The sequence below is a fragment of the Rhinichthys klamathensis genome, unplaced genomic scaffold (assembly GCF_029890125.1).
Source record: "Rhinichthys klamathensis goyatoka isolate OS25496 unplaced genomic scaffold, OSU_Roscu_1.1 h1tg000133l_1, whole genome shotgun sequence".
In the NCBI taxonomy this organism is placed as follows: Eukaryota; Metazoa; Chordata; class Actinopteri; order Cypriniformes; family Leuciscidae; genus Rhinichthys; species Rhinichthys klamathensis.
This window is the reverse complement of record NW_026606668.1, coordinates 5,069,587-5,091,541: the sequence shown is the minus strand read 5'-3', so window position 1 is coordinate 5,091,541 and position 21,955 is coordinate 5,069,587. Positions and strand designations below refer to the sequence as shown.

Sequence of the window (21,955 nt, the reverse complement as noted above, 5' to 3'; positions counted from 1 at the left end):
CACTTTTTATATATGTGTTTAAAGAAGCATTTATATGAGCTGTTTATGGACATTTAAGCTAATGTGTTCTCTTGTGCATTTGTGTGTTTCAGAACACATTCTGGTTTGGTCTGGGAGGATGCTGTATGTTACTCATTCCCAGCATTATCATGTCGGTAAAACTTGCCAAATTCTACCGCAGGATGGACACTGAGGACGTCTATGATGAGTGAGTTTATAATTGCTGAATTTAGGTCCATCTACCTGTTATATGTGAAGTGAAAGATGGCCTTATAAAGCGGATCAAGCTTTTTCTAAAAGAAACTAAACTGAAAATCTTTTACCAAGATTCAAGAATGACTTTCACTCCACAGGTGTTTGAAACAACCTTGTTTCCTTCTTTTAGAGTCATCTTATGTCTCTTCCTCAGCTTCCACTCTTCATTTCCATATTCTCCTTTTGTTCACGTTCTGATAACCAACCACTTCTTCTTTCTATTTTCTCATCTTTTCATCTATCTCAACTTTTCAATTTTTTTTACTTTTCTTCTTATCATTGCACATATGAAACCTTCAATACTATCTTTCTATATATTTTTTTCACTCTGTGAACTGTTCACTTTCATTCATACATCTCATGTTAGTTTTACAAGCAGTTGATGTTTACTTTTACATTCACTGTTTTACAGTAGTGTGGATGTTGTCAGTGGTTATCATAGTGAGCCTTTATATGCCATAAACAACCCCGTGATGAGCAGGTAGAGTTTATTCCACCTCTTCATCTCTATGCATGCTGAAATCATCAGTCGTAGTTAAATGTCTATAGTAATCAATTGTGTGCATGGACATTTTTATGAGCATGTGCTGTATGGACCCTTTTCACTTGACTATGATGGACTTCTATGACTATTAACATTGTAAATCTTGCAACGTTTTCTTTTATATTTAAAACGTTCCGTTTTAAATTGAATGTATATTTATAACACCATACTTGGCATTAACATTTGTGTTAAATTACAAAAAAAACACAAAATAGCATAGTATAATCATATTGTTTCATTGGCAAACGCAAGAACAATAGATGTCGTGTAACTATCAGCATAGTTTTTATGTTGGTGGATCCCTACTTGTTTTGATTGATCTGTTATAATTCATTATGAAATCTTACTAAATCAATCAAAAACACATTTCATACATACAAAATTAATCATTTTTTAAAAATTATTTATGAAATGCAAATATTGAACAGTGTAATAGCATGACATCCGTTTCTCAACATGCATCTCTATCCATATGTATCGGCTGCGTCCGAAAACTTACTCAGCTGACTTGTAGCCTCACTGCCCTATCAGGCAATAACTTTGTTTGATTTCGGACAGACTTTAATGATCGTTTAATGATCTACTGCAAAATAGAGCGAGCTTTGTTGAAAACTAAGAAAAATATTTTATTACTACAATTGTAATTTCTCACTTGAAATGACATCAGAAGTGGAAACCGTTGGTCAAAAACCATTGGTCAAAAAAACGTTGGTCAAAAACACAAACTGATGACCAACCGCAACTTTCAGACGCCATCTTTCTTTTTTAGCTCAACTGTCACAGATGGAACACAGGATTGTGGGATATCAAAGAAAGCAAACTATACATCTATGCTGCCTTTAAAAATCGATCAGATGAAGGTTTCTCAGCTAATATTGGATTCTAACATGCCTTGATGCCTTCCTTCCTTGCAATGCATCCTCCGAAGGCAGCATTTATAGGTTTCGGACGCAGCCATACTCTGCATGACAGTTTTCTGTGCTTTTTTTGAAGCTAAACTAAAGACCATATATTTTTTTTAGATCTGATCAATTTTTACTGCCATTCCAAAATTTCAAAACTCAAAAGGTTTATTCAAAACGAACCTGTATTTTTTTCAGCTATCCATCCTATGACACAATGAGGTGGTATCCTCGGGCCTCTGCCCCCCCGAGACAGCCTGACTGGTGACACAAATTTACACACACATACACACTTTCACCGGGGGTATGCAACCGTACAAAACCTACAGGTACAAAACCTTTCAACAGTTTATCTGTTCGTCCATTATTTTTTCTACCTTTGCATCATATCCATACATATCCTCTATCAAACAAACACATTCATTCATGTCAGTGTTCCTCTTGTTGATTCTGCTTCTTTTACTGCTGATGTCTGAACTGGAATTTTTCTCACTTTGTGCTCATTCATTCCTTCTTTCCATCTTTCCACTTTTCTCTGTCACACATATTTGTAACCATCAAGAATTCACAAATATTCCATGTTCTACAGTCGTGCGCATGATTCATAAAGCTACTTGCGGACTCTGTTCTGCCACTGGTGTGACACATTCCTGTTTCACCGAAATCATTTATGTTGTCACTGATCCTCCACATGTTCTTCCAGTAACACGTCACTCTGTTTATGCAGCATTGCATGACTTCCTGTCACTCCTCCACCTTTGATACGTTTTTACCTGACTCTTCATCTTTGAATAAATGAAGTAACTGGAAGTACTGTCATTTTTGTGGAGTCTTAGTGAATTTATCTTCTTTTTCTTTTACAGTGGTGGTGAGAACTGGAGCTAAATAGAGTTAAGCAAGGTAAGACACTCATATTCTGTTGCATGTTACAGTATCTCAAGCTTTTAAGGCTTGAATGTAGCCTGGGAAAACCCAGACAACTTCCAGCAAATTTAGATTTCCTCTGAAAGTTAGTCTGGCAAAGAGCTCATTCAAGCCCATTTCCAATCCGTCGAAATCGAGGCACCAATCAGAAACGTTGGGGCGGGCTTTACACGATGACGACAGCGCTGGGATTTTGAAGCAGATTTTGTAGCCTACATTACAAAGATTGATGCCGCCGTCGAACATCACTCGTTCGAATCAGCTAGCGCGTCTGTTTTAAGCGATTTGAACGTTTCCTTTTTGCAAAGAACAAGACTCGGAGTGTTTCACAATGGCTGTGTCCGAAATCTCCACTCAAACCACTACTCCCTAACCCCTATGTAGGGGGTAGGGAGTAGAGCACTATATAGTGAGATCACCAGCATAATAGAAACACCACTTTCGGACACTACTCGATCGTCTCTCGGCGCCGTTGATTACGTCATTACTGTCGCACTATTTAAACGCGCCATCATCTGTCAGCTGGTGCCGAGCCAGCTCTGGGCTAAATAGATTTTTTTTTTATAAATACATTACATTATATTGAGCTTATTTCTCCAAAATTGTAAAATTAAAAGTCATTTCTGGCCGTTTCTGTTATAGACCAATTTCCAGCCGACGTCACAGTTACGTCACAGTGCTAGCTGGTGGCAGAACAAAGGGAAAACTGGAGGCGGTGAATACAAACCAGCACAGATTCGGCTACAAAATAAGGATCTTAAATTATTCTTATTATTATTAAATGTCATCTTGTTGTGTTGTTGGGTGCAAGAATCAATGAAACATTAATATGCTTTATTTGCAATGTTTTATTTCTAGAAAATATTCACCTCATTAAAATTGCACCGTAATGTCACTCTTTACATTGTCGTCTTCATGGCGCTGGCTAGGCAGAACTGCAGAACGTCTTGCACATCACCATTCAGCACATAGTTATAGGCATCTAAAGATTTATATGCCCTCCGTTTCTCTATCAGGTTGGTGTAGATGTCAGGCCACTCAACCGGAGGTAGCGTTAACGTTAATCCTGTCAGATCCTCAATGAGTGTACGGGTCAGCCAATCTGGTTCCGTCCGTTAAAATTAACTTTTGCAAATAACAATCGCGGTCCTGGACAGTGAGTGACCTTGCACATTAAGATAAAATCGGATTTTCTCCAGCCATTGTTAAAAACAAGCTAACAAAACTTGCAGACTTTACGTTAGTGAAGCGGCCAGAGGGATCGTTCTGCCACCACCTAAGCTCCGCCCACATAAAAACGTCACCATGTTTACCAACTGAAAATTGGTCTATAATGCGTTACTCCACACATGATTCTAACTTATAAACATAAATAAAATTAATACACATATTTCATATATTTTCATTTTCGCGCCACACTGTTTTCTCTTGCCTGTTGACATTAGGAAAAAAAAACAGATCTACGTTATCAAATATCTTGCTCATAATACTCTTAATAAAACAGCTTTTAGACTCTGTGGAGATGCCACTCAATATTTATCTTTTTTGTTTGTTTGTTCTCGTGATTCAGAAGATTTTGCGGATTAGCAAAAGAAGCAGGATTTCTAGACACAGAAAACGACGTGCTGTTCTTGCTACGCTAGTGAGACGTTGTCAAATTGTAAGTTAAAGATGAAGATGATGCTGATAGGTCTTTTACGATCAGCGCAATGCATGATGGTATGTAGGGCTTGGGTTAGTGACCAACGGTTGTACACTACTTTTCAAAATGCATTCTGGGATACATTGAGTGGACTATATAGGGTATAATAATCATCACTATACATTCAGACAGCACTACAAAATGGCGAGCTCACTATATAGTCCACTATATAGTGAGTAGTGGGAGATTTCGGACACAGCAATGTTTCTCCGCCGCTCTGCATACGCCATCTCCTTCATCGCTCCGATTGGTTTTAGGTCTATCCGCGACGTCCGTTGGTGACACCCCTCTGGAAATGATTTGTCTATGACGCTTTGCCAGACCATAACTCAGTTACAACTGTGAATGGTCTGGTTTTAACCAGGCTAGCTTGAATGTATTTTTAAAGTCTAAATTTATATTTGTTTTGTTTTTTTGTTGTCAGGGATTGTCTTTGTCAGATTCTGAGGAAGACAATGAAGACAGGAAAAAAGGGAAAATGTTTATTCCGGGTTCTAACAATAAAACATACTCAGACCTTAACTGAAGAATATACTCAAGCATATTCTACATACAATTCATCATACATGGTAAACAGCAACATGTTCTTTTTTTACACTTTCAATAGGTTTTTGAAAGTTTTGTATGTATTTTGTTAATATCTTATTTTATAAAACTCCTTTAGACATAATTGTGGGTACATCTAGATTTTGTACAGGTCTTTTTAACATTTAAGGCGATATAAAGGGGCAAAAAAGGTCTGTGATATCAGTCTGTGCACTGTGATATTGTATCGATGGTTCTTGATTATGAAACCATGAAATGGTTTTTCTGAACCAAACATCCAGAAGTACTTCATTTATCAAGTTATCTTTTCTGGTCTTTTGTGAAAGTTATTTTTTTTCTACATTTTATTGTTCAATGAATGAATCAAGTATTAGTTTGAGAATTGTTTCTTAGTAGAAGAAAAACAATTTGCTAAAAGAATGTTAAATGCACTGGAAAAGACTCAATGTCTATAAAGATAAATTATCGGAAGCCAATGTCCTAAAAGACTGATTGATCCTGTTTGTTTGAAATGTCAGTACTTTTGATACAAGACAACTACACAACTAAAAACAAAGGCAAATCTTTATTTCTGTGTCCTTGTTACACGTTGCATGTACTTACTGTAGTAATAATAACAGTAAATTATGCATAATTACATGCAGCTAACCATAAACCCAATCCTACTCTGAACCTTAACCCTATAGTAAGTACATATTGTTAATTATTATTACTTAGTACTTAAATAAACTATTTAAATACAGTACTAAATCACACTGTAACAAGGACACCTTAAAATAGTATAACCAAAACAAATGGCTATTATAGATCCATTAATCTTGAGTAAAGATTTTGTGTTTCTGTTGTATTTCTGTTTTCTTCTTTTGAGTGTCTTACATATTTTTGTGTGTCCACATCAAAATAATGAAAATAGTTTTAAATGTCCAGTGTGTGCTATTTCGTAAAATGCATGTGTCGGTACAGCATACAGTGGTCATACAATTCTACATAGTGCTCTATTGTACAAACCAAATATTTTTTCTTATATTCCGAATTCAAACTGTAAAGTTCCAAATCTGTTACATCTATTACTGATTTTCACAAACCCTAACGTCTCTCTCATGTCCTTTGTTCTTTGGAAGTGGTAAAGTATAGATTTCCAAGGTCTTGTTGTCACCCATTTTTTGAGACTCACATGCACTTGAACCAAGTGTTTTGTTTTTTACAGTGTGACATGACAGGGTAACGTGGGATCCCACTTTAACATGGAGGCTGTGTGAAAGTTACAATAAAACTATCAGCTTAAAATGGTTTGTGGTGTGCTTTGTAAAAGGTACAAATATAATAACCGATCCTGTATTGTGCTTTTGCATCCATTTTAAGAAAGGACTAATGTATGCTTAAAAGCTCCAGACAACATTCATTGTAGCTGCATGAAAAAAGTGGCAAGGAAATTGTTCAAAGTTTCTTCTTTTTGTGTTCCACAAAATAAAGTCCTTTACAACAAATGCAATAAAGTTGTGTCAGTAAAAATCAAACTGATCGGATCTCAAATGTGTTTTAGCAGTTAATTCAGTTCATTTAATAACAACATGTGAGAATAATGGTTATATTGTAACAGTTATCAATCAATCATTTTAACAATGTGTGCAAAAAATAGTTTTATGACCATGCATTTACAAAGAATATGTATACATATGAAAGCTTTCATCAGGAATTATCTATTTACTCTTTTTCAACCCAATACACAAACATAGAATAGCTAATGAAAGATGACTGTCAGGAACAGTTTCCATTAGTGTCCATTAAATATGACAGTTCATAGTGGATGTGTTCTTATGCACTTCTGAATCCCACAGCATCACTCTCACCATCCCTTTCATTTAGCGGTGCTATAATTCAGCTGCTGATGTTCAGTTCCTCTTGCAGTCTTTGTGTGGCCTCTTCCATGAGTTTGCATGCAGGCTTGTGCTTGGGCCAGTGTTTCACCTGACACTCTCTACAGAGAAATACCAGACAAATAGAATTAACAACCATATAATCCTGAACAAATACAGACAAAGACAAAACATGAAAGGGTAATTATAATTTATTACCCTGGTATTCATCTAGTTTATAAATTAAGGACATTAGTATAGTAAAGAATTGATTAGTAACATAAAGGGGTAAAAAAAAAAAAAAAAAAAAACCTGAATCAATTTAGTCAGAAAACCAACATGTGTTGCTTTACCTGTTGCAATACCACTCTCCCTGACAGCGGGAGCAGCGTTTTGCACCCATTCTTCCACAGGCTCCACACTTGGGTTTGTCTGGGATTAGATTCTCCATCACATCCAGATTATATGTTTGAGACAATCTAATTAGAAGGGCGCAGATAAACAGTTCTACCATGACAACTCTCAAAAGATTTTTAGCATGGTAATGGATATGACAATGTTAACGTCAGTGACTAACGAATTGAGATCGCGCCAATAATTAGAGTGTAAACAGAAATAGCCAATGGACATTGGCGAGTGAGATTTGCATCGCGAACCACGCCCCATGCTGCAGGTATATAGGAAGTGTGCAGAGTGTCACTCACTAAGTTTTCGTTGAGGAGCCGAGCAGTGCCCGGTCGCTCAATTGTGGCGACAGGACGTAACGTCTCCGTTCCCTCATTCAGTAGGTAACCTAGATGTTCCCATTCAGTCAGTCACTGTGCGTTATGTCAGTGACTGATGAATTAGGATCCCTAAGAAAAACGCCACAATCACTGCGCCTTCCAGTGCCCCGTATAAGTCAACTGATCCCCCCGCACAACTGGGGCGAAGAAGGATAGGGCTTTACACAGAGAACTCGCAGGATCTTAAATCTCAAATGACTGCAAAGGCTCAAAGGGTGCTCTCTACAGAGAGGTCCCAAGAGGGAATACGGCGAAGTTGAGGAGGATTCAACCTCCTCGCACCCCTCAGGAACCTGATAACCAGGTCGTGTTTTCCCACAGACTTACCTTCTACTGCATTGTGATGTGCGGCGATGGCGCCAACATACACTTTCAGGGTGGAGGGAGAAAGCCTTCGCTCCAACCCCTCTTGCAGAAAGTAAAGAAAGACTCTGATCGGGCATTTACGGGGGTCTTCTTGGTGAGAAGAACACCATTCAATGAACAGGTTCCACTTCCAAGCATACTTGCGTAGGCCCCGGGGCCAGCTGTGCCAGCTGTGTGCCAGTGCAACCATGCCGAGAATCCCATCGGTCGGGAATAGAACAAATGGCAGTGGCACGTGTCCGGAGCAGCAAACAGGTCTACCTGAGCTGTTCCGAAGCACCTCCAAATCAGCGGGGGTGGGTGGGTGTTAGAACGGCTAGCAACTCGAGGCAATTGATATGCCACTGCAACGAGGTCCTGTCCAGATGTTAACACCCGAAGGTGATAGAACTCTCAGGCACGATCCCAATTCGTCATTCACTGACGTAACGCATAGTGACTGACTGAATGGGAATTCTGAATCATGCTGCAGACTGCTAAACGCTAACCAGCTATTGAATTGTTGAACACCAAGCTCATTGGCTACAGATGCAACAGGAAACAATCAGAATGTGCAAAGGCACATAAGTGTAGTAAACAATGTAAATGTCATCAGGTTGTATTAAGGACCCATCAGTTTCATGACAGAACTTGGTATTTATACAGAATATACGCATACTGTTAGACTAACATTTTATAACTGCACCTCATCTTCTCATCCCTTACAATAGAAATTTCCAGATACACATCAATTCTCACCTGCTAGCTTGTTCTCTTAATTCACTTTCAGAGGGGTTAAAAACATGCGTCACTTGGAATTTAGCTATGGCTTTCCACTTGTTGCTGTTCTCCATTACAATATTATTCCATATCTCTGGCACCTACATGAATGAGAAAGGTGTTTTGTTTTTGTTAATTTTGTCTTATGTGACCAAATGGACATGTTACCATCTACTGTTCAAAAGTTAGGGTCGGTGATATTTTTTTATGAGTTTGAAAGAAGTCTGCTATGCTCACCAAGGCTGCATTTATTTGATCAAAATAAAGTAAAAACAGTAATATTGTGACATATAATTACTATTTAAAATAGCTCGTTTCCATTATATATTTAAAATGTATTCTATTCCTTTGATGGCAAAGCTGAATATTCAGCAGTCATAACTTCAGCCTTCAGAAATTATTCTAATATGCTGATTTGGTGGTCAAGAAACATTTCTCATTATTATCAATGTTGAAAACAGCCCTGCATCTTTTTCAGGATTCTTTGAAATAGAATAGAAAGTTCAAAAGAACAGCATTTATATGAAATAGAATTTACATCGTAATGTAAATATCTGTCAATTTTGAACAATTTAATGAATCTTTGCTGAATAAAAGTATTAATTTATTTTAAACAAATATTACTGACCCCAAACGTGTAATCTGTATGTGTGTGCATTTGCTGGAGTACCTGTTCCAGGATTAGATCATTTTTGGGGGCCACTGGATCTGTGACAGCAAGTTGACTGAGGAATTGCTTGAGATCAAGGAGGTTTGGTAACTGATCTATCACAACCTCTGTCAAAAACCCACAAAGCTGCACACAGAGGAATATAAAGAAGCATAAAGATAGATAACTGGCATTAAATAAAACATATATGGTGTCAATGAACACATACATATCCAGAGACTTTTAAAAAGGCTATGAGAAAATGTATAATTCAGCATGGAATAAAGTGGGATAATTGCGTCTTCTTTCGATATTTTGTGTTTCATAAATATATTATTCAACTGGTATTGTCTCAATATGCAGGTATGTTTGTATACATCTATTTAAAACACAACAGGAACACTATAATGGCTCTGCCAGCAATGATATTTGCCCAACTATGTAAAGTCTTACCTTTAAAAGTTGTGCTTTGTTAAAGCTATTGAAATTATATTTTCTTTGGCAGTCTGGTTTGAGTATCAGGTTCAGTAAAGCCATCCACACCTGGCCATCATGTTTATTTAACTTTAGCTGATCTTCAGGCAGGACGGGCCTCCACCTCCCCTCTGTGTATTTCTCCAGAGTACCTACATGGGAGAAAAAGACTATGCAGTAAAAAAAATTGTACCTGCCAATTCTACCTTCACCCAAAAATGAACATTATTTTACCCTCAAGCCACCCTGGGTGTATATGACTTTCTTCTTTCAGCCGAACACAAACGGAGTTATATTAAATAATATCCTTCCCAGCTTTGTAATGCAATTGAATAGTAGTGCCTATGTTTTTGAAGCTCTAAAAAGCGTATCTAATTAATGCCATTTAATGCAGGATTTTATTTAATAAAACACCAATTGTGTTTGGCTGAAAGAAGAAAGTCATACCGACCTAGGATGGCTTGAGGGTGAGTAAATTATGGGATAATTTTCCTTTTTGGGTGAACTATTGCTGTCCGTCATATTATCAGACAAGTGTGGAAGCTTGTTTCCACAATGGAATACAAAATAAAAAGGTAATTGTGACTTTCATCTCACAATTTGACTTTTTTTACTCTCAATTGCAAGATATTAACTTGTTATTGCGAGAAATAAAGTCAGAATTGCTAGATATAAACTTACAATTGCAAGAAAAAAGTTAGAATTTCAAGTTATAAACCTGGAATTGCAAGAAATTCAGAATTGCGAAAAATCTTTTATAATGTAAATCTATAGAAGTGTTTGGATAGATTTAAGCAGACAGTAATTCCAGCCTATAACTGCATATGATTTTTCTCAATTCAATTTTGTCCCACTTTATGAGCACTTTTCCTGAAAAATGTGCAGCTCATGAAACTATTTGATTCATTCCTATGTGACAATGGGTCTCATTCATGAAACATTCGTAAATATACGAGTAAATATGCGAGTGATTTGCGCGTAAAGAGACCTTCCCGAAAACTCTTCTCCTGATTCACAAATACTTCGTAAACGTCAGATGTGATAGTGAAATGTGTGTGTGTGTTAATGAATTCCAATCAGTCGTAAATGGGATGCGCGTGCACGTTCATTCTCAATTCGCCTTTGGCTAACCCCCGCCCCCCTTAGTTACTGTTGCTACGTCCGACAAACAAACTTCATCTGGGCTCTGGTATCAACATGGCTTATGCTGTGACAGCTCTTCCAGCTGAAATTTTATCAAACTTTTATAAAGCAGCAAATAAAGTGTCCGATAGAAGTAGGCAAAGGGGGGCTGCAATATACGTTCGAAGGCTATATTCACGACATACAGGTGAAACGCAAGGAACAACAAGGCATCCAAATAGAGGTAAAAGCATACCGGTCACAGTCAAAAAATGAACCACCTCATATCCTACTAATCGAGACGGAGGCTGGGACTAACAATATCAAGGAGCAACACTGTTCGTGCAAAGCTGGGTAGGTCTCTATTCACTTCTATAATCGTTATTACAAAGCAAACGGACTACGCGAGTATAACGTTGTTTTTATTAGCAGCGTGAGCTAGGCGACACTTGTCAGGATTTGACTTCAGTTTGGGAAGGGAAAAAAACAGACACCCCCTCCAACCTCTCTGGGAAACGCGTATCTGTGTTACAAATGCCCCAGGAACAACGTGTAACCATATTTTTGATAAAACTACGACGGTAATAGCCTGCCGAGACCAAAAATATGAGACGCCTGTGTTAAAGTCAATGGAGCGCTGTGAAAAAGTGTCGGACCTCTGTGGGAGCTCAGTCTTGGCTGCGCTGTGATTGGTCAATCTACATTCTAGGGTGTGGCTTAGCCAAAGGCGAATTACCATAAATCCCGCCCATTAAATCCAACTGACAACTATATATGGGCATCATATTATGACATGAATGCGAATGAAAAAAAAAAATTCTCAGATGCAGAAATTGAAGTTTTATTATCAGAAGTTCGTTCAAAACGCCACATTTTATTTTCAAGCGTACATAGTGGCGTATCGGTTCCTAAAAAAAAGGAAGCTTGGCAGCATATTACAGATGCAGTTAATGGAGTTTCATCTGTTAATCGAACATTCCCAGAAGTGAGAAGAAAATGGTTCGACATTAAGCTTGAGAGCAAAAAACGAATTAGTTCACTTCGGAAAAATAGTATTCAAACTGGAGAAGGACCACCATCGCAGATGCTATTACTGGCTCTCATAATAAGAAAAACCGTATGTAATTACTATATATAATATTTTTTCAAAATGCTGTGCAAATATGTACCCGATTAAGGTGAATTAAAATGCAGCCTTATTAATGAGCAAAACGTTCGGGTGTTAAGCGCACTATTTACGCGTGGCTGGGAGCAGGTGTAGATTTCTTGTGTACCAACTAACATTTGGAAAATACAAACATTTGAATGAATCCGAAAATTTACGCCAGAACCACTTTACACACGATTTACACAAAAATTCGTTCTGCTCGTGTTTCATGAATGAGACCCAATGTGTAAAGCTTGCCTGAGTGAGCACAAAGGGGGCAGAGCTTAATATTGGGTCAATTGCTGGTGTTCTATAATTTGATTCCTATGTATTCTGATTGTGTGAGGTTCTTGAATGAAAAAGAAAATAAATATATGATTATACATGTTTAAAACACACGAACCTCTGTTCCAGGGGCAATTTTCCACCAACTGAACCAGCACACAGGGCATATTATGAGTGCACAGCATCCTCGACAGCACACTCAAACTCAAACTACATTAGAAGGGGAAATTTCAGCATCCATTAGTAAACATATGTATTTAAACTGTAAATATATTTTATAATTTATTTGTTTTTAAAATGTACACTTTTTATCATTTGTTTTCTGTAAAATGTTCAATAACGTCTCTTTAAATAACCAGTAGTTGTAATACCTCTCAATGTGATCGGTGATGTAGCACAGTACTGACAGAGCCTTGATAGAGATTTCAAACTCTAACATGTCACTTTGTCTTTGCAGATCCTGCAACAAACAAGTTCTGGTAAATCTAATGCGAATTAGGCTTTTGATAATGAGTAATAAATGAACATTTGCTGTAATGCTCAGAACGTTAGATGCATGTTTTGGTAAAAACATAACAGCTACATTTAACTTTCAAGAGTAAAGGCCTGTTTACACCAAGAACAAAAACTATAACGATAACTATATTAGCTACCACATCAGCGGACGATAATGTTCTGTTTATTCTAAGCGCGCACGCTCCAATTTAGTCATCCACCACTTAAGCTAAGCAGGATGGATTCTGATTGGCTGTCATTGTTTTTATCGTTCATCAGCTGGAAAGAAAATGGTTCTGAAAGTGATTCCAGCGATATTGTTCCTCAGTGCCGTTATCGTGGTATGAACTCTGCTATTCTTTTATATTTAGAAGGATTTTTAGAACAATATCTTTATAGTTATCATCCTTGGTGTGAATGGGCCTTAAGTGTTCTTTACCTGCACAGATCCTGTGTCTAACAGCTGTGTGTGTGTAATTCGGTCCTCAGTTGGGATCTCTCCAGAGACAGAACGTCCTGCCAGAAGTGTGAGTTTGCGATGACAGTAATCGACTAAATCAAGTACACTATCATCAGCAGCTTCACTGGACTCCTGCACGTGTAACACACATCAACATTTATGCATTCTCATATTACTACCATATCATAATGTGGTCTTAAGTTTCTAGGTCATCTATTTTTATTTATTTTTTTACAAAATTACAAATCCAGATATATAAAAACCTGTTTTCTCAGTATATATATGCTTACCTTGTGGTACATAATTGTCTCCAGCAGGTTTATAGTGGTAGCTTCATGGTGAATCTGAAATTAGGGGAAAATGCAATGACCCACAGAGAGTAGAAGAAAATGTATTTAAACAAGAGCCTGGCATGGTTTTGAAAACTAGGTCATTTCAAGCTGAATCCACTTACCACCATATAGAGCAGAAACGTACTCTTTGGATTAAAGTCCTGGAGTTTGCAAATTATGGGAAACACTTTATGTTTCCAGACTTCTGTAAGTATCATTGCATGTATCAGTGTGGGTATCTGGAAAAAGTCATTTACATGTTTTCATCGGTGTATGCAAAAAAAATATCAGCTTTTTCAAAATATTTACGTGGGGGTATGATAAGATGTGCCAGTGGGAAAGTTGATCAATGATGAAGTGATGATTGAGCAAACACACACACACACAAATTTATTACCATTCATAATTTTGATTGTAAGATCAGTGTTTCCCCTAGAAATTTTTCCAGCAGCGGTGCTGTCACGTGCCGGAGGATGTTACCAAGTCGCGCGCGGGGGTCCGGGGGCATGTACCTCCGGAAGAATTTTTTTTTTTAAATAACCCCTTAAACCATGACTTTTGGCAAGTTTTGTGGATAGAAATGGACATTTTGAGACATACAAATATGACATACCATCAACAGATTCAAGGCATGATTATTGCAGCACGTAGCTTGAACTGGTCACAAACAGAAATCTTCATTTTTATAATTTTAGACAGGATTTTTCACGTTTTTGTTTTGTGTTAATTTTCAGCTATAAGGTAGATATTGATAGGGGGGAAATGAAATGGCACAACCCAGAAAAAGATTATTTAGAATTTATTGAAAATTTTATCTTAATGGCAAAGGCCACACCCAATCTGTGAGCACTTAATTTTTCTAACATTTTTAAAATCAAAAGTTTTATGTTAACATTATTTAATGCAAAATGAATGAAGTGAACAAACATGAACAATCAAGTGTTTGTATTAAATAACATTCACAAACATTAATTCATGTTGTAAAAATATATTGTTCACTCAATGTGTTGATGTTAGATACAACAATACAGGAGATTAAACGTGTTTTATTTGACTTGACTGTACTTTTATTTAATCCAAAACTGTGTTCATATTTAATTTTAAAAGGCTTTTTAACCCTGCTATAAGAGTTATCCAGCCAAGAATAAGCCTAGAACTGCTTTTCTGATGGACTAATAAACAGCATAAACAGTACTCGGGTGTCGGTCCGATACTGTGCTCATGTACTCCTACTCGTAAAACTACCCCGATACAACCGCACCCGAGTCCACTTTAGGGGCCGTTCACATATCACGTTTTTTGCGCGCAAATTCGTTATTTCAATTCTAGACGCGCGTGGCGAGATGAAAACATCGTGACAAAAACCAACCGATCAGCTTCGGCCTTTCCGTAATAGCATCGAAAGCTCGGCCGAACAGCTGATCATAGCTGTACAGGGCGGCTTTTTATTTCTCATCTCCATAAATATATCTAGTAGTAAAGCTAATGCAAGGGCTAGAAATCAATTAATTCTTTGCTAATACTTCCTCGTCCTCATGGAGAGCGCCGCTTTCTCCTTTCCAAAAGCGCTTGCTCTCCCGTGGTGTCTGTCGTTGCTATGCAACCATGAAGCGTATATCTCTGTATACTGTTATTAAAATGGTAGTTCTCTTAACATTTTTTTTTGCATTGGGCATGATAACGTTACTATGACTATAAGCGAACATAAACTGAAGTTTCATCTGAACGCACTGTTTGGAATCGTACACCAACACTTTTTACAGATATTTTGGTAACACTGCTACAATAAGGTTTCATTAATTAATATAAGTTAACTACATTAGTTAACATGGATTAAGAATGCACAATACTTAAGCATTGATTCATCTTAGTTAATTTTCATTTTGACATTTACTAATACATTTATTAAATCAAAAGTGAACAGTTGTATTTTTATTAACTAATGTTAACAAAGATGAATAAATACTGTAACAAATGTATTGGTCAATGTTAATGTTACTGTAGTTAACACATTAACTAGCCTAATTTTAACAAATGAGACCTTATTAAAGTGTTACCAATATTTTAAACTGCTGCATGAACTCTGGCAACAGCATTTGTCTAACCTATGTGCTTAAACTAATGCTTAAGATTGAATTTTTTTGACTTCACAATATCTATTCCTTTATTTAAAAGATGCAGTTCAGAGAAACCCTTTCATGGCTAATGTTGCTGAAAAGGAGATCGAGGGATCCATGAACTGGCAGCAGATCCAGGGGCAGACACAAGATAAGTTTAAATCTATTAAAAACACAACTCTTTAACCATAAACATAACACACTCCCACATTTCTATAATTCACATCCGGTAAGGTAGCTTACACCAAATGTACTTGTTACATCGTAAAACGAATGGCATCTATGCTAATGTTAGTCTCTCTGTCTCATTCTTATCTTATCCCAAGGTTAGGCTACTGTTGTCAGCCGGATCTAGTCTGCATCCAGACCAGATGGTGGACCTCCACCCTAAGATGACCACAACAGCCTGAACGCCAGACGAGAACATCACAACTAGACAAGACCTAGAAACAAACGTCTGTGAGGACCTCGTTGACACAGCAGTCCTCGGCACAGTCATCGAATCAGATCCACGAGAAACAGACCAGTTCTCCACACAGACCCAACGGCCAGCTTCAACTCCCCTCTCACCGACGCCGGCGTGATCTTATGAAGGTAAAGGAGGAGCAAAACTGGAGAACATAGATGTGAATTTAAGAACTTGTACAATAATTATTTGCACTTGAAAACCTGTTGAATGTTGAGATTTTCACTCGCAGACAATAGTCACAAACCTGTATTCTGAATTTGAAGCTGCAGACAAGTAGTCACAAATGTGTAAAATGCCAATGACAGACACAAACTTGTATTCTTTCATTCACATTCGCAGTACAACCTCAATTAGGCATTTGCAACTTTTCAAATCTGCCATTGCTATTTCAAATCTTCACGCATTGACTTTGCAACTATTTTCGCAATATATTAGATGCGTAACTAACTTGTGCATTTGCAAACTGAGTGGCAGTGAGAGAAAGGCGGGGCAATTAAAAAAATTGCAATGGCAGATTTGAGAAGTTGCAAATGCCTAATACAGGGTTTTCACATTGGAGGTTTTTACATTAGAGCTGTGAGTGTAAATTTTATTGTACAAGTACAAATATTTATTGTACAAATTCTCAAATTCACATCTACATGCTCTCGAGTTTTGCTACTCTTTTACCTTGGTGCAATCTTTTCCAATCTTCAAGCAAAAGGAGCTGAATAAAATACTCTGAATGATATCAATCCACAATCTGACTTGTGAAGCAGCCTGAATCCTAAGACACACCATGCTCGTTGTTTGGCCAGAGGAGAACTGGCCCCCCGACTGAGCCTGCAGGGCTCCAGACTAACTTTTCCACTGGTTGCACTGGTGCTAACAACTTTCTCAGTTGGTCGCACCAGCATATGATTTGGTCGCACCTTTTTTTCTTTTTTTTTTGCTACATGCCATGGGATTAATCAATGCATGCTGATGAATAGTGGTTTTAATGGACCAAGGCTAGCAAAGGCTTTCTGGGTTGCAGCAGAAATACCTGTAATATAGACCTTATTCGCAAACACCGGAAGTAGCTAACCGCGGCCATATTGTTGACATGACATCTGTCCTGCTGCCCCTAACCGCGCGCAGATTTGAGTTGAGGGGAGCAGTAGCCTGGCTTCATCTCGTCGGTATCAAGAGAAGATAATGCTATTATTTGATGTGGGTCCACACCAATCAAGCTTAAGTAAAGATCCGTCCGTATTGCCAGCCGTAACTTATCCGGATATTTGACAGTGATAATACCATGGATAATACGACGCTGCCTCGCTTGTCAATTGACAGACTGACAGTTGCCGTGGTTTCTATGTCAACAATATGGCCGCCGCAAACATTGATGACGCAGATCGAATAACATCTATATTAATTATCATTGCCAAATTTCAGGATTTTCATGGATTTTGGACAGTAATTTTAATCTGTAATTTTAAGCATTTTACATACAATCTATTTACATTTGAATCATATTCTATCTATCTATCTATCTATCTATCTATCTATCTATCTATCTATCTATCTATCTATCTATCTATCTATCTATCTGTCTGTCTGTCTGTCTATTATCATCTTTCTATCTTTTAAAAATCATTAAACATTCAAATGTATGCATTACATTTTAAAAGATTAGAGTATTATAATAAACTGATACAGATTTTTCGTTATCAAAGTTTATAGTTGTAACAAAAAGCAGAAATCTCACACTCCTTACCTTCTGCATTTTATAATAATTTCCTGTTCCTCTGTCGAGCGATCATGAGAGTAATCGCTCGACAGAGGAAAATATAACCGCTGAAAAGACGTAGGGGGAAGGGGCTCTGTGTTTCGTGAGACCATTTTTATAATTTTTATATGCCTTAATTCGGCGCGTTTCACCATCAGTGTGCAATGCGCGTGACGTCTTCGTTCGTCAATAAATAAACTGCACGTGTCTTGCGGAAGAACATTGTAGACGGAACTTCTCTCCGTTAATGTCTATGGCGAGTCACGCAGGCACTGGGCTACTCCGCAGCCGAGACGACCCCGGGATAAAATAGTCCGAATATAAACACTTATTATAGGCGTACCTTAGTGATTCAGAATAAGTCAAAAACACGGTTTGGAAAATGGATTCATGATGTAGCCTACTCGTTCATTTTGAACATAAGTTACGAACTGCAGCAGCTGATACAACGGCGTTCTGTTGCTCAAGCGTCCACTCGCACAAATGCGACCACATAACATTTTAACTCGCACATTCTCAAAAAATGGTCGCAGTCTGGAACCCTGGCCTGGTTTTTCTTTCTTCGTTTTGTCACTGATGGAGTTTGGGTTATTGCCACTGTCGCCTCTGGCTTGCTTAGTTGGGGACACTTATTCTTAATACTACTGATCTGCCTGCATTGACACCATTATATGAGAACTGAACTGAGCTGGACGATGACATCACTGTTTTCTGCAGAGCTGCTTAATAATGAAAATGGACTCTTTTTATAATTGATATACTTTATACAGTTATTGAACAGAACTGAATAAACACAGTTGAATTCAACTGAACAATGACACTTTTTTCTTTTTAGAGCAGCTTTACAGCCAAATTGAACTCTGTTTGCATCATTGATCATTTTCCTGTTTAAAGCTGCTTTGAAACAGTCATTACTGTATATGGCTGCACTGTAAAACCTGATGAGTTAGTTCAACTCAAACCGTTTGAGGAAACCGATTGCCTTAAATCATTTAAGTTTATTAACTCAAACAATTTAAGCTTAAAAAAATATTTGATTTGTGTTGAAGTAACTCAATAACTTATTGTTAAGATAACTTGGGTAAATAAAGTTAATAGTACTAATTCCATTCAGTTAATATAACTTAAATCTATGAAGTACACTTTAAACCCAAATAAGTTGGCAGAACTCAAAATACTTTTATTAGTACAAACTTAGTTAGCTTTAAAAAGCTAATCTGCTAACACAGTAAATGCTAACATATTAGCAATAGTATGTTATACAGAAACACTTGCTGTATGAGCATAGCAATATAAATGGATTATTTGCTCTCAAATCAAGCTGCATGCACCACTTGTCACAATGATGGTAACTATCCTAAAGCCAACATTAACAGAAATTCTTCTAAATTAGCATAACAAAACATGAATCACTACTAAATCTCACACATAACATTAATCTTACACACAAAAAAACATTATATTACACTTAATTTTAGCATTTACTCTCCCTTTCGAGTGCCATCGGCAAAGCATGCTGGGAAATAGACATCCCAGCTGTTTCAGTTAAACTTAAGTTCGTCTAAATTAAAATAAATAATTTCATAAAACTCAAAACAATGAAACAGTTCAGTTTACTTAAAATATATCAGTTCAGTGAACTTGAAAGAAAAAGAAAGTGCTAAATACTCATAAAAGTTAATTTGACTGAACTAATTTGTTTAATTTAAGTTTGTCCTACTCAAACCAATTAATTATTTTGAGCATTAGGGTTTACAGTGTGGCTATATATTTAATGGTGACTTGACATTTGCAAAAGGAATTTATTTAGTGTTAAAGAGTGAAAGAGAGTTTGTGTGTAAAAGAGAATGATGTTTTTCTTTTAATCATAAATATAATTCACTTATTATTTTGTTTAAAAATTGTTTTGTTGTTAAATGTTAATAAAGTGTCTTTTGTTCATTAATACATGTTTGTATTAAAGTGTATTTGTTAATTTTATAATAAAAACCCTTTTTAAACGGTTGAATTTGTGTTTCACTGTCTGCCAGTTTCTGGGCCACATCTGCCCCGGGGACCCAGCCGACTCTCAGCCAGATCCGTCTTACAGTGCCTGGGCCAGACCTGGGCCATATCAATAAATAACAGTCATTTTACAGTGCCTGCGCCAGACCTGGGCCATATCAATAAATAAGAGTCATTTTACAGGGTGTGGGCCACATCTGGGCCAGAGGAAGTTGTTTGAGTCCGTTGTCAGTGTGTTGGGCCAGTTTTGGGCCGGGGACCAAGCCAGAACTGGGCCAGAATTGAAGCAAGGTTGAGGCCCAGAGGTGGGCCAGACAAATTTTGCTATCTGGGAGAGGCGGCCTGGAAAAACGAGCGCGCTTCCCGCGCATTGAAATAACGAATTTGCACGCGCAGAAAAACGCGCTATGTGAACGGCCCCTTTTAGCAACGTGACATTAGCCTAATCGAAAATATTTCCATTTGTGGCTCTTTCCTCCTTTCTTGTCAACAAGTGGATTCAGAGCCACCGCATTAGTCAGAACACCGGCGGTCGCCGTGTCGGTTTTTTGGTGTGTAAGTGAATGTCGTGATATTACTGATCATGTGAAGATTTTGCAGCGGCGCTGAAAATCCAGTGGCGGCGCTGCGCCGCTGCTAAATACATTGTAGGGGAAACACTGAAGATTGATATTATCAAAATAAGTCTCTTGTTTACCTGGGCTGCACTTATTTGATCAAAAATACAGTAAAAAGAGTAATATTTAAAATATTATTACCATTTTTAATATAAAAAGCTGAATTTTCAGCAGCCATTACTCCAGTATTCAGTTTTACATGATCCATGTGGTGAACTGGTGTTCAAGAAACGTGTCGTATTATTATCATTGTTGAAAACAGTTGTGCGGCTATATAATTTGTGGAAACCAAGATATGTTTTTACTTTTGTAACAATATAAATGTCTTTATTGTCACTTTTGATCAATTTAATGCGATCAATAAATGCATTCATTTCTTTTAATACTATTTCCATTTATTAATAACTATAAAAGGTATCCTTTGGAAATCAATAATTATAAATACATTTATAATTATAATACAAATATTAGGAATGAACAGGCTAGTCCATTTTATCATTTATTTGTAATTGTGCTCAGTACATGCTTACATGAAATTGGCACATTAACCCACTTTCCCCAACAAAAAAGATCAATAAACAATTAGGCCTACCTTTCCAAGAGAAACAAAGAGGTCTTTTATGAATTCCTCCTGATTGGCACTGGCATCCAGAATAGCTTGCATATTCAGCTTCTCAATGAATTCATGTTGGCGAAACCACCTGTACACACACACACACATGCACATGTGTTTTCATGTTTTATGGGGACTCTCCATAGTCATAATGATTTTTATACTGTACAAATTGTATATTCTATCCACTTTTACAAATCACAGAAAACTTTCTGCAGTTTTACATTTTCAAAAACCATAACTTAGTATGATTTATAAGCTGTTTTCCTCATGGGGACCAACACATTTTCCCACCAGGACAAGGATTTCGGATATTGTCATATTTGTGTGGAGACATTTTGTCCCCATAATGTGGGGTTTAAGTTACCAGGACACACACACACACACGTAAGTTACGTATATATCACACACACACACACACACACACACACACACACACACAACAGTAATAGATGGCATGGGTATTCTAACGTTACGTGAACGTGTTTGTCTTGTTGTTACTTTAATATTAGATATTCACATACCTTGGGCTTCCGATATCACGCAGTGACATCTTCTCCAGACTTTGAATATATCCTTCAGCTTCTCCGTGTAGAAGTACTGAGTCCATCGCTTTTTTATGTCCTCCGCTGTCGAATATGAACAAGCAGGTTTCGACTAACCTCAACCTTTCATCAGCGCGGATAACACACTGATCTATATAATGACATTGTCATTCTATATAGATCAGTGGGATAACACCTTCCGTTTCGTCACTATGGTTACAGGTACACACTGAGTGC

General features: G+C 37.3%; 2 protein-coding genes across 8 annotated transcripts in view; one reads left to right on the top strand and one right to left on the bottom strand.

The window, feature by feature from the left end:
* prom1b (prominin 1 b) overlaps positions 1 to 5,797 on the top strand; it is a 67,002-nt gene extending 61,205 nt beyond the window's left edge. For 2 of the 7 annotated variants that reach the window (XM_056256940.1, XM_056256939.1), the window contains 3 exons: positions 93 to 208; positions 668 to 736; positions 1,900 to 2,137. In XM_056256940.1, the coding sequence (XP_056112915.1) occupies positions 93 to 208; positions 668 to 736; positions 1,900 to 1,969 (255 nt within the window). In that variant the 3' untranslated portion in view covers positions 1,970 to 2,137. Of the gene's footprint in view, positions 1 to 92; positions 209 to 667; positions 737 to 1,899; positions 2,138 to 2,564; positions 2,602 to 4,751 lie in introns of those variants that run through there. The other 5 variants (XM_056256944.1, XM_056256941.1, XM_056256943.1 and 2 more) reach the window with 4 other exon arrangements.
* An 872-nt stretch (positions 5,798 to 6,669) lies between these two features.
* Positions 6,670 to 21,826, bottom strand: zmynd10 (zinc finger, MYND-type containing 10). Its single transcript, XM_056256950.1, has 12 exons — positions 21,698 to 21,826; positions 21,153 to 21,261; positions 13,726 to 13,842; positions 13,562 to 13,615; positions 13,251 to 13,403; positions 12,688 to 12,776; positions 12,435 to 12,526; positions 9,742 to 9,914; positions 9,310 to 9,435; positions 8,619 to 8,740; positions 7,083 to 7,208; positions 6,670 to 6,851 (listed from the first exon to the last, which is right to left on the bottom strand). The coding sequence occupies exons 1-12, from the start codon at positions 21,781 to 21,783 to the stop codon at positions 6,752 to 6,754; spliced, it is 1,347 nt and encodes a 448-aa protein (XP_056112925.1). The 5' UTR covers positions 21,784 to 21,826; the 3' UTR covers positions 6,670 to 6,751.
* Positions 21,827 to 21,955: the final 129 nt, after the last annotated feature.